Genomic DNA, 12,813 nt, shown 5'->3' with positions numbered 1-12,813 from the left:
TATGTGTGTAGGGGAGGATATGCTGTGTAACAGAGTCCTCTAATTTAACCCCATTTCAGTATGGCTTTATGCATGTGCATGAGTTCTTCAAATCTGGCAAGCATTTAAGCAGATGCACATATCTCTGAGAAATCTAGTGGGTGTTAAACATAGATGCTGCAATGAGTTCGCAGGGCTTAGACAATACTGATTTAAGGAGACAAATATTGAGGTTCTTCTAAGAAACTCCCCTTTTTAGATAGATACAGATTGAAATCTTATGGGCAGAAGAAGATGACATTGAATCCTACTGGTCTGCATAATGTCTCTCATTCTGCCCTGCAAGAAGACATTTTGGTGGGCTTAGAGAAAGAATAGAGACAGTGCACCTAAATTAAAATGTGTTAACAGCACACATGGGACATTAGGAATCAACTGATCTTATTTTCTTGTAGCTTAAAGTAGATCACATCAAGAGCCCAGATCTGGTTGGTACCTTTTATTCTTATTGTATAGCAAGAAGATTATAAGTAGCAGCCTGACCTCCTTCCTGGGCTTATGTGAGGCTGTTTATGGCATGCAGGATATGAGGAACTCTTGCTTGTAGTGTTCCTGCATACTGTGGGAGAATCCCATTATCATTAAGTTATTATCATTAAACTCCCAAGCAGGGTCCTGGGTGAGTGTGTGGCTGCTAGCTAAGTGTTGAATGGGGGAAGTAACCACAGATGCTTATCAGAAATAGAAAGTAGCATTACCCAAGATTATTAAAGAGAAATCAGCATTAGGAAGACTGCAAGATATAGAACACAAGGGAGTAGTTGGGTAAGTTAGAGGAAGATGTGGTTCCATATTTCATTGTGAGAATGACAACTTCTTCATAGCATTTAAATTCCAGTTCAGAGTTGAGTTATTCATAGCTTTGGAAGCAAAACAAAGGTCTGAGTTAAACTACAAAAATAACTGTATTAAGGAAAACTTCTGCCTTTGAAGCATGCAAAAGCACACTATGATAACACAGCTGGCAACTGTCCACTAGAACTGGAAAATGAATGTGAGATAAAAATCTGAGAATGAGTAGAAAGACATTGAGGATCTTAGCACAAGACTGAGTCCTGTGATGGGTCCTAAGTTGGAGCTTCTCTGTAAATCCAGTGGTCTCAGTTCAGGGTTTACCCATCACAGAGACTCTGGCAGAATCCCTCAGTACTGATGCCAACAATGGATCTGCTTTCTAAATTTCAGGTATGGTTCAGCAAAGCACCTTTTACCAATGCTTAAAAGAGCCACCCCGGCATATACTTAAGGAGATCTGATAGCCTGATTTGCAGTTCAACATTTAAATACTGATGTGCTAATATTTGGGTTTTTTGCAAGCTTGTATTCTCAAGTCATATTTATGTCTGCTCCTTTTCCAGGGACTGGGTCCTAAGTAAGCACTAGATTGCCCCCTTCTTGGCAGGCAGGTGATTATGGACAGCACCAAGCTAAGGTTCTCTCCATGGCTTCCTTGTAGGAACCATCTTGACGAAATAGCAAAAGCAGGATCCCAGTCTCCTCCCTCACCAATGCCTTTCCTCTCAGTTGAGTTTTTATGGCTTATGGGAGATTTTCTGGGTTTTCTGGAGTGAACGTTGTTGGCTTTTCTTTGATACTGTATCTTGCAGACAGGGGGATTGATACTGGGATGCTGGTTATATCAGTTGGAAAAACTGGACTTGAACAGGCTCCTAGGGCTGGTTGGGTGCCTGTCTATCACCTCCTAATCCCCAGGTCTTTGCAGCTGATGCACTCTCAGCTCTTCTGTGCTGGAACAGTCTTCATGGTCAACTAACAGGGTCTCAGTTCCCAGTTATCCTGCTGGGATATGGACTGCTGCTGCTGCTGCTTTTCCTGGTCCTTTTAGAGGATGCCATAGAGAATTAATCCAGACGTTATACTTCTCCTTTGACTCTCAGCAGCATCAATATTTTCTTCCCAGATGAGCTGCTTTCATGACTCTCCTATGAGACACTCCCCTAATTCAAAGCCCTTCAGCTGTTAATCAGTTCAAGATACTAATGTACCTGAGATGAAACCCAAGCAAATTTGGCAGTACTAGATGAAACTAGTGTTAGTCTGTGCTTCTAGTGAGATGTTTTAGTGTGAGACATACACAAAAGTTAAATAATCACAATGATAAGCACAGCAACAAGAAAGAAAGTTTCTCATGTCTGGCTTAGGTTAAGACAGTAAGAGCTATTTAATATTTTCTTCCTCAACACTTTGTTTTGATGATATTTCCCAAATACCTCTAATTTCCAAAACATAATTCTTTCAGGAGAATTCCTAGGCCTAGTCCAGAAAACGTGTTGTTCTAATTGGAGTGAAAAAAAAGAGAACATTCAGAGTATCACCAAACCACTCACTGTGAAGGCATCACCGAGAAAACCATGTGTGTCTTACTCTTTCCATTTTTTCTTCTTTTTTTTTTTTTTTTTTTTTTAGACAATTAATGAAAAGATCCATTGAATTTACATACAGTTGTTCTGGTTGCAGTAAGAGATAGCAATAATTTAAGATTTAAAAAATGGAAGTAAATTTCTCTAATGCCACCTTATGCAGAAAGCATTTGCTTCTTTTTTGCCTTGGACATTGTATCACCACTCTTTCATACACAGCATGGATGTCACACAGATTCACCTCTGTGTGAATGGCTTGAACGTACTCAAACAGAACCTCCAGACGCAGGTCCTGCCTGCTGTTGGGGGAGAGGTAACTGAGAGCTGAGTTCTGCAGTGCACCGCTTCACTTTGAGACATCCTAGTTACCTGGTTACCTGACACATTTTCACAGGAAACACCAAAATAACAGTGATTTGGAATTCTCTTCTGAAAGTTTAGTATTCAAGAACAATTTTGAGGCTGCCTTGTAATCACCAGACTGATTAAAAATGCTAATCAGAAGCTGGTATGATTAGGAGATTAGTACTGTCTGAACTTTGATCTACCTCATTTGTGTACACAGGGAGGGAGACACACTCTCATGCTGAGAACTGCTTTCATGGGTACAGATTTCTTTTTTTGTGAAGGATTCACAAAAGATTTCATCGCTTCTTTCTTTGTTGCTTCCTGCTTTCAGTTCCTCACAGGGATGGCCCCAGGGTTTCTATAGTCACTAACTGTTACCTCTAAAACACACAACTTTTTAACAGCCAGAAAAGGGAAAAAAAAACCCCCTTTGTCAAAAAAGGCAATATTATACTTGCATTGCTGTAACTACCCATGTGCTTTGGTTTGAGCCATGTGATGTTCATATGACCTGACAGAATTAATGAAAATCCCTCACATGTGAAACTCAGGGCCTCTAAAAATGCTTCACTTCCATGGTCTTTGTGTAAACAACCTGTAGACACAAATATGGAATATCCGTGAATCAAAGCTTCACCTCCAGACCTAAATTTGCCTCAATTACAAACATGTCATTGCATGTCTTAATATCAGTAACTCTTCAGATCAGGAGTACCATGGCTTTAAAAATATCTTCAGTGTAAAAAGCAGGTAAGAGAACAAACCTGGTAAATACAGAAATCACAAGCAACCTCCATCAGCTGTGGGGAGAGACCCAACCATCAGGACAACCTCTCTGAAGCCATGGCCCTGGTCTGCCTTATTGGTGAAGAATATTATAAACTTAGAGTGAGTGGATACTGAAAAAACCCCTAAATCTCTGCAATCCCTTCCAGTGTCACTATCCTTCTATTGCTAGACAAAATGTTCATACAGAAAACTGCAGTCGTATCAGCACCGCAACTCTTATTTAAACACAGAACAAGGGCGTGGCAGACTTGAAGTTCATGTTGACACTCAGAGTGGAAGGGGAGGCTTTAGTCCCAGAGAAGAGGCAATAAAAAGTCACATGAAGAATTAGATTTCAGGCATTATGACAGCTGACAGGGTATGCAGTGACATCTCTACCCAGGTGGTCAACCAACAACTTCAATGGAGCTTACAAGGTCTTCCAATGAAAAAAACAGTCCTGATCTAAAGAGCTTCAGTTGCCTTTATCCAGCTTCCCATGCCTCTGCTTCTCATTAGCCTGTAAGTTCTTTCAGCCAAGGATGGCTTTCATCTTTCTGGGTTCAGCTGTGAGATTTCCTGCTTGGCCATGGAGAGAAATAAAGGGACATAAACTGACTTATACTCTTCTCTATTACCTTTTTTGTGGTAGGCAAGAGCTTTCAGAGTTACTTTTCCTCTCTCAGCAGCTACAAAGCGAATGAAAGAGACAAGACTGTGGTGTGCCATTCTTCTAACAGGTAGTTGTTTTCCCGCTTTAACATTAATCAGGAAGTCAAAGGCTCATCAGAGCCTAGGAGCCCCTGGAGCTTGAACAGTTGAGGCACATAAATTTCGGTAGCTATGTGTATGCAAGCAAGCAACAAGGTCAACGCTAACGCTTCCCTTTGGTTCTCCAGCTTGAGTAATCCCTTTCAGACTTGAAACAACTGGGCAGCCTTCAGCATGAATCTAAAGCAATTTCGCATGCAGTATGTACCAGAGCACCCTGAGTACTGTGCTGCTGCATCTCACTATAGCACATCTAACTCATAAACATAAGAAAAAAACCCGTATTTGCATGAAGATGGGAAAACAGAGGATTAATGGTATTTTATTTGTGAAGATTTGCTCTTGTAGCCTAGGATGTTTGATTATAGCATGACACCATTAGAAACAATGCCAGATATGAAGCGTTGTACGTTCTGAAGCACAAGAACACACATGCAGAAGGAATCACCTGAAAGGCCTTCCATTGTAGACCAAATGTGGTATTGAAAAGAAGATCAGATGAGTTAATCCCATTTTGTCTACATGTGCTTCCTGACACACACAGCATTTCTGGAACTCCCAGAAGGAGCACAGACCCGATGCCTGTGCTGTTGGAGGAAGCTCCCAGAACCGTTCTTGCTGGCTAAACCATTTAATTAACGTAAATACTAAATTTTAGTTAAAAAAAAACCCACCTGCTTTGGGACAGCCTGGAACTAACTGCTGTTTCATGAAACGGGTCATTCACTTTGTGGTCCCGAACACCACAGGTTCGTCACAGCGCAAGCTACGACGAGCGGGGGCCAGACAAGCGCCATGTCCCTCCACGGAAGCCCCTCTTGACACGCATCTGCTAGAGACAGGTGGCGGAACCCAGAGCCCCCGCCCGCCGCTCCCCGCCGGGCTGCCCGGGGCTTCCTCCCACCGCCCGGAGGGCTCCCGCAGCGCGGGCGGCGCCCCCCGCCCGCCTCGCCCGGACGGCCCCCGCCCGCCGGCGCCGCCGAGGGGAACGAAGCACGCAGCCCGCTAATTCCAGCCCCCCGCCCCTGAGGCAGAGGAGGGGCGGGTGCGCGCGCGTTGCCATGGGTGCCGGAGGAGCACCCAGAAAGTTGCGGGAGAGGGGCGGGGAGAAGGGGCCGGGCCAGGCCGGGCACTGGGGGGAGCGGCCGCCCGGCGCCGCGCTGAGAGCGCAAGGGCTCAGGCCGGCTACTCCCACCTGCCGCCAGCGGCTGGCGGCGGCGGGAGGGAGGGAAGGGATAAACTTTAAACTTGGCCGGAGCGGGCGGGGAGCCGCATGGATGCCGCCGTCCCTCGGCGCTGACTCGCCGCCCGCGGCACGCTGTGGGGCGGCCGCTGCCACCGGAGCGCCGGGCGCCGCCGCGCCGCTTCCTCCGCCGCCGGCCTCGGTGCGTGCGGGGCGCGGGGCTCGGCCCGGCCCCTGAGAGCCGCCCCGGCCTGCCGCCCCCTGCCGCTGCCCACCTCGGGCGTCGGGCGTCGGCTTCTCCCCGCGCTGCAGCCCGCCCGACATGGAGCCGCCCGCGGGAAGCCGCCAGGAGTGATCCCCGCTCCGCGACCGACCTGGCCGTCCCCTCGGCGCCTGCGCTTGCTCCCATGGAGCGGGACGAGACGCCGCTCGCCCCCCCGAAGACCATGCTGCTTATGCTGAGGAAAGTTCGCAGGAGGAGGGAGATGCTGCTGCAGCAGCTGGGCTTCATCTGCGCCATCCTCTTCTTCGTCTGGTGCATGTCCAGCCTGCTCTCCAGACTCGGTGAGTGGCTCTGGCGGCGGGACCGGCGGGCATCAGCAGCGCCGGCAGGGCGGCCGGAGCGGCCCCTGGGCTGCAGCCCCGGGGGTCCCGGGGGCTGGCGCGGTCGGGCGTCCGCGGCCGTGCCCGTTCCGAGCTGGCCGGTGGCCGTACCCCGGCGGGCGGGGCGGGAGGAGGCTCCGCGCCGGGCAGGTGCGCGGCCGCAGCCCCGGGCAGAGCTGGCAGCGGCGCCGCTGGCGACTGGTGGCCAAGGGCATCCCAGCACCGAGCCCGCCCTGGCGACGGCCGCCGGGCCTCGGGGGGCTGCAGGTGCGGAATCCAGGGGGAATGGGGGTCAGCTGCGTGCCTGGGAGCGGCCCTGAAGTAGTTTGTTCCCCCTAACGCGGCATCAGAGCGGAATCCTCTCCAGCCGCCTGTGGTCCCCTCGGCAACTTCAGACCACCTTTCGTTTTTATCCTCTAGGTTAAACCTCCATCAGCTACAACTGCTGCTTCTCTCCACCACCCCACCATCCCCAAGTTACAGTGTGGAATTGACTGAAGATTCTGTCTTTTAGTCTTTTAGGCAAGGAACAGTGCTAATCTCATGTTTTATGGAGAGAGTCTGTTGCATCCTGTGTGCGAGTGCTGTGTTGGTAAACTGATGCATTTATAATTAACTACATCGTTCCTATTCGTGGTTGGTTTTTTCTCTACCCCGCCTGCTGGCACAGGTTGGACTGTAAGTGTACGGCTTCAGGCCCTCTTCCTGGAATATGCTTTGCATCCCTCAGATATGAAGTCTAAGGTTGCTGGGACAGCACGTGGGTCTCTAGGTAGGACTGCTGACAGACCTTGAGGATTTAAGAACAAAATCGAACTAAGCCCAGATCCTATGCCCACGTTTAATATAAGAAAATCAGATTTTGCCAGACCTAGAGTGGGTCATCTCCTTAAATTAAAGCTGAAGTTAAAATGTGTGATGTAGGGAGGAAAAAAATGGCGGAACTTGTCATACTTTATAATGCTTTTGTGCTCAAATTATTGCCTGGGCTGTTTGAGATGTATCTAGGATGGCAACAAACCATCCGTTTAAGAATGAAGTGTCTTTAGACCATATTAGCATATTGCTTATCTTTAGAACTTTCAACATTTTTTTTTCTTGTGATTTTAGGGTATACTGTTGCTTGCTTTATTTAGAACTGTTTCTCATGCCGATGCTTTTTTTTTTTTTTTTTCTTTTTTCCTTTTTCCTTGCACCAGCTATTTACTTTCATAAACTTACTGGTGTGTGAAAGCAAGTGATTGGGGTATGATTATGTTTACGTAGTTTGAGGGTGGTGTGGTTTTTTTTTTTGGCAGATAACAGTTTTCCAGACTTTTTTAGGTTTACATGAAAAATGTCATGACTAATGAAAGTTTTTAATCTCCTGGGTTATCAGCTAAATCCCTCATAACCTAATTTTTGATGGTATGCTGCATCAGGTAGGGTTTTTTTCAGCTGGCTAATTTACAGTTTATTGTATCCATAAACACTGACCATCTGTTCTCTACGTTTCTTATAATTGTGGCATCAGAATATTTTAGCAAATACTTTAGCCAAACAAACTTCTAAGCTAGATTTTTTTTTGCAAGAGTCACTGTAACAAGGCAGGCATTATTACATGATGACTGAATCTAAACTCCGAAGATCATCCATGGAAGAATTTTTGTTATTATAATATGTTCATTTGGAATTGATAAGGTTGAGATGGAAGTGATTTAATTAAGAGGTTCTATTCTTCCTTTGATTATTATAATTGCATACCCTCTATTATTACAAGTGCTCCTTCTGTACTCTATTCAGCAAGTTCCATTCGGAATGCTTCTGGAATATGAGTTCAGGCAAAAGCTCTATTGATTTAGAAAGAAGTTTGTTTTTCTTGAGATGTGGGATTCACAGTACAGTTATTTTTTATTTTCTTTGACAAGTTATGCAGGGATTGGTATTGTCAAGTATACCCAATACCAAAAAGATCGGCCTCTAGACTCAGAATAAACCAAAATGTAACTGGAACATGCCCATATGAATTTTTATTTTTGAGAAATCAATAATGTAATATATGCAAGTGCAGATGACTAAATGGAAGTGTGATTGTTGCTCACATCAGCATATCTGGGTCTGGTTTCACCTACAGGAACTGCTAAGTGTTGAGTTTCACAGGGGCAGGCTTCAGCATTTGCTTGCTGCAGAATATTTTCCTGTTCTGGGTTGCAGACAGGTGTTCTGACAGCCAGAACAAGCTAACAGCTCTGATACTGCACCTTTGTAGCTAGTTTCACCCTTTGTGGCCAGGAGCACCTAGCATCCGTATGTTGGCACGTGCCCCAGTCACCTTGATTTTGCGGCATTCACAAACTGTTCACACCCCTTGCTAGTGGGGGCATATAGTCCAGTTAAGATGGTGCAGGAAAAAATTAGTAACAGTGGGCATAACCTCTTTCTTTTTAATATAGGCCGAGAATCAACTATTGCGGACAGACGTGTTTTGCCTGAGATATGGAGGAATAGAAGGTTAATGGCATCACCTAATGGGACACATGAACAAAAGAACTGTACAGAGCCAGGTAAGATGGAGAAACTTTGTGATGTCTTATTAAGCTCTTGAGATGTATTGCATAGTGCTGTCATGACCAAGCTGCAGTAATGTGTTAGGGTAAACATAAAAGTGTTTTAAAAAAAAAAAAAAAAGTCAGGACTGTTCTGTGTAGAAATAAGGTTTCTTGTGCTATATAATGCCATGACTTTATCAAAGGTAAAAAGTTATTTTGACTTTTGGTGATTTTTCCTGTCTGGCTGATGAACTGGTAATATTGCATGGGTGGCGCAATTGGTATGTTGCACTGGTAATGAGAGGTGTAGTCTTGAAACTATGGGTAGCTAAACATGCAGTGTTTGAGATACCATCAGAGCACTGTAATTTGTGTTCATTACCTTTATACATTTTATCATGTTTTGCTAGTTTAATGACAAGCTATGTATTCAGAGTAGGAATTTATATTGTGTGCAGGGGGATGATGAGGTAAGTAATATGGAAACGCTGGAATCCATTTTACTTCAAGATATCTATACTGGCCAGGCAATAATAATTGATTGAGGACAGGGATAGATGATGCATTTTAGTGTCAGTGTTAGTCCACAATGCTTTCATCTTCCCATCTGTCTTTCCAATGTGTATTTCCTTTCTTTTTCCTTGCCTCTCTGTGGTTTACAATGTGTGGGAGATGAGACATTTTGCCAATGGCACTAGTCAAATTAAATTAAAGTTCGGATTTTTAATTATTTTTTTTTATTTAATATGACTCTTTGATCAACTTTTTGATGACAGCAGAGTCTGTGCCTTCTTGCAAACAGTGAAAGCATGGACTCTGGGATACTGTCGGACCCAGGCATTAGAAGGGTTTGAAGTGGTACTAACCCCACTCTGTTACATGTTTGTTGTAATGCTGACGTGCCTGTCATACAGATTGAGGATCGGTGTTATGCTTATGCATTTCTGAGAGAGGAGTGGAAGAATGTTGTGCAAAGTATGTGTGTCCAAAAGCTTTAACTGTATCATTTGATGTCCAAGAACAACTCTGTGCTTCTGTTAAGAACTTCATAGGTTAGTTTGCTGTTGTCTCATCTGTAACCTTATGATCCTGTTGATTTGTCTCTCAAAGTTGTTCACAGACAAGAAGATGAAAATGACCTTTTGGAAACATTAATTATTTTTGATGAATAGTCAGAAAATACTGTTCTTTCCCACTCTTTCGTTTTTCTCCACATATGTGGATACATCAATGTGATCATGCTTGAACACATACTTGGCAGCATGTTTGGAGCCAAGCCACAAAATTGTAGAACCTGGATCAGAAAGGTGCCCATCAAAGTTCTTGATGGGGATTTCCATTTAGTATGAATGAGAACTTTTTTAAAATGATATGATAAAACTGCCAAGGGACAATGTATGCTTACGTGTAAATTGGAATACTACGAGCAGTGCTGGCTTCTCCAGATGCTTAGAACAAGTAGCTCAGCTCCCTCCATTTCTCTAGGTCTGTAAGATTAGTTTAAAACAGTTGGAATAAATTGATACAGTTGGGTCATTTTGATATGCTTTCTGAAATTCAGGTGGTTGGAAATGCACTTTTCTCTGTAATTGCAAGAGCTGGACTCAAGAGAGGCCCAAATATGCCTCAGGATATGGAGATTTTAAGAAAAGTATCATGAGACACATTAAATTCAGGAGTTCTAGTCACAGTGCTGGAGTTAGCCTTTCTTTTTAAAGGTGTTTCTTCTGTTAAAACATAGATTTACAGATCAAATGTGTCACAGGATTGCAATAGTAGCATTTTTCAGGCACTTCCTGTTATTCTGCAGTTATGTACAGATTATTTCTCTGTATCTGCTGCAGCTGAAGGGGGGCGGGGGTTAGGTACTGCAAGAGTGGCTAGATGTAAGATACCTGCAAATAAAGGGAGCATCTGAAAATAGCTGAAATTGACAGGACATGTTTATTGGACAGGAACAATTCTGTAAGAACCCACGATTGTTGTTGCTCAGTAACATGTTCTGTAGATTTAGTTTCCTTGTTTTGGCTTTTTTTGGGCGGGGTAGGTGAGGTGTGGAATTTGGTTTGCCTTTCCCCTCTCCATTCTTGTCTGGTAGCTACAAATTAAGATTTGCCCTGTAATGAGAAGAAGGTACTATGACATAAAACCAGTCAAAAAGGAGTAAATGGCATAGCTCATCTCCATGGGAATGTAGCTTTTGTAACCCCATGACTACATCTGGAGAAAGTAGTCCCAGGACTTGATAAAGATTGCATAGAAAATTGGTGAGAGAGTGTAGATATTTGGTTGGAATTTGCAAGTTTTCAGTCATGCTCTTATCCTGATGTAATGAAAATTTCAGGAATGTGCTGTCAAACTCTTCAAATGGCTGGATTTTATTTCTGGACTTTTTTCTTTTTAATCTTAAGATAAATAGTTTATATGTATCTATGTTGTACGAATACAGTGCTCTCTGTAGGCTCCTTTATGTGAAGTATTTACTCTTTCCTATGTCACTTCTGTATGTGCCTTAGGCACTAGGGGCCCTACAAATGCATGGAAGTGTGTATGGTATGTAGCAGTTTTCTTATGTTATGTGGATGTTTTTCTATGTGTGTTTAGGATACAAGAACTTCATAATACCTTGGGAAATGCAAGTTCTTGCTGCGAGGCTGTTAATCCTTTGTGTCATTGCAGTGTTATTGCTGTGCTCCCTCTTTATTAGCTTCCCACACAAGTCTGCAGCTTTATTTCCCTTTTCCCAGAGGCATCCAACAAAGTTAATTTATTTACCACTTCACCCCCTTTTCTTACTTACATGCAAATAAAAAAAAATCCCCAGTTGTCAGAAATTGCAGCTATAGAAGTTTATAAGACCATGAGATCCATGCAGTTCATCAGTGGTAAGGAAGGCTCACCCTTGGTAATACATCTTGGGAGAAAAACTCCATAAGCTTCTAGAAGTAGTGTTAGAAGCTTGTGGAAGCTGTTGTCTGCTAGAAGCTCACATAGCCTACACTGTCTGAGATTGTTTCATTTACTGAAGTAGATCACTTTGTATTGTGTTATTCTGGAAACATTATTAAAGCTTCTGGGGCCGTTGTATCAGAACAGAAAAAACTTTGAAGTCTTGGCAGTGCTGCTTTAAAAAAGAACCCTGAGGATCTGACAAAGGGAAGGAAAATATATATATGTGTGTGTATATATATACATATATATTTGTGTGTGTATGTTTATATATATAAAACTAAAGGAGAAAGGTTTTTCTAACATTTGGAGGTTAGAGGGACTGATATTCATCAGTATCTCAAGAGATGCTACACATTTTTTCTGATAGTAACTATTCTGCCGTGATATGGATTTATAGATACTATTTACCCCATAACAGCAGCAAAGAAACTGTAGGTCAGCTCTAGGAAGGAGGTGGAGCACTTGTGAGTGCCAAGCCAACCTCAGTTCTAGTCTGGACTAAGACCAAATCCTCACCGAAGTTAACGTGTTGTGTAGTGTTTTTCCATTAAAGATCCCTCCTGGCTTGAAACGTGCACTTTGTTGGAAGCTACTTTGCTATGAAAAGGTGCAAGTCTTTATATTGTCCTGGAGTTGGGCTTGGAGGGCTTGTAAATTGTACATAGAATGCTTTCGTGGGAGCCTAGGATTTTTGAATTATGACATTTACGTTTATTTCATATTGATCAATTCTCTGGATGGCTGCTGTGGATATCCCTCTTTGAAAGAAACCAAACTACCTTCTCCTTATGGCTCTGAAAACTTTTCCTGGATAAATTTCTGTGTGAGGAGGGGTTGATCTGACCCTCGCTTAAAGCAGAGTGATCAGAAAGGGAGGGTAGTTGTCTCTACCATCTTAACAGATCTCATTAGTTTGCAACCAATTTTTCTGCCTTATCCAAGCTCTTGCTTCCATCTGCCATCAGCTCACTAGCTTTCAGTGCCATCTGCCCAGCAAGTCTGATGTATAGCTTCTCTGCTCCAATGGCTTTCCTCTTGTTTCAAAATGTTCCCATGACTCCATGTCCTCCAGAACTCTGAATAATGTTGCCAGAGCAATTACAAGCTGGGGTGACTGGGGGGTGCAATGTTTCTAACAGTGTGACTCCACTGGGTTGTGTTAGGCTGTTAAAGCAACTGATCTGCGCTCCTTTCTACTGGGAATATCTTCAAGTAATCCCTGTATACAGTACAGAGAATA

At 43.8% G+C, this 12,813-nt stretch overlaps 1 protein-coding gene across 1 annotated transcript in view; it reads left to right on the top strand.

The window, feature by feature from the left end:
• The first annotated feature begins 5,321 nt into the window (after positions 1 to 5,321).
• LOC121091111 (ras and Rab interactor 3-like) overlaps positions 5,322 to 12,813 on the top strand; it is a 179,473-nt gene continuing 171,981 nt past the window's right edge. Inside the window, exons 1-2 of the mRNA XM_040600344.1 lie at positions 5,322 to 6,054; positions 8,526 to 8,636. Of these exons, the coding sequence (XP_040456278.1) occupies positions 5,898 to 6,054; positions 8,526 to 8,636 (268 nt within the window). The 5' untranslated portion in view covers positions 5,322 to 5,897. The remainder of the gene's footprint in view (positions 6,055 to 8,525; positions 8,637 to 12,813) is intronic.

Source organism: Falco naumanni, chromosome 7, assembly GCF_017639655.2.
Source record: "Falco naumanni isolate bFalNau1 chromosome 7, bFalNau1.pat, whole genome shotgun sequence".
NCBI lineage: Eukaryota > Metazoa > Chordata > Aves > Falconiformes > Falconidae > Falco > Falco naumanni.
The sequence above is the reverse complement of the archived record's forward strand: the minus strand, read 5'-3'. Positions and strand labels throughout refer to the sequence as shown.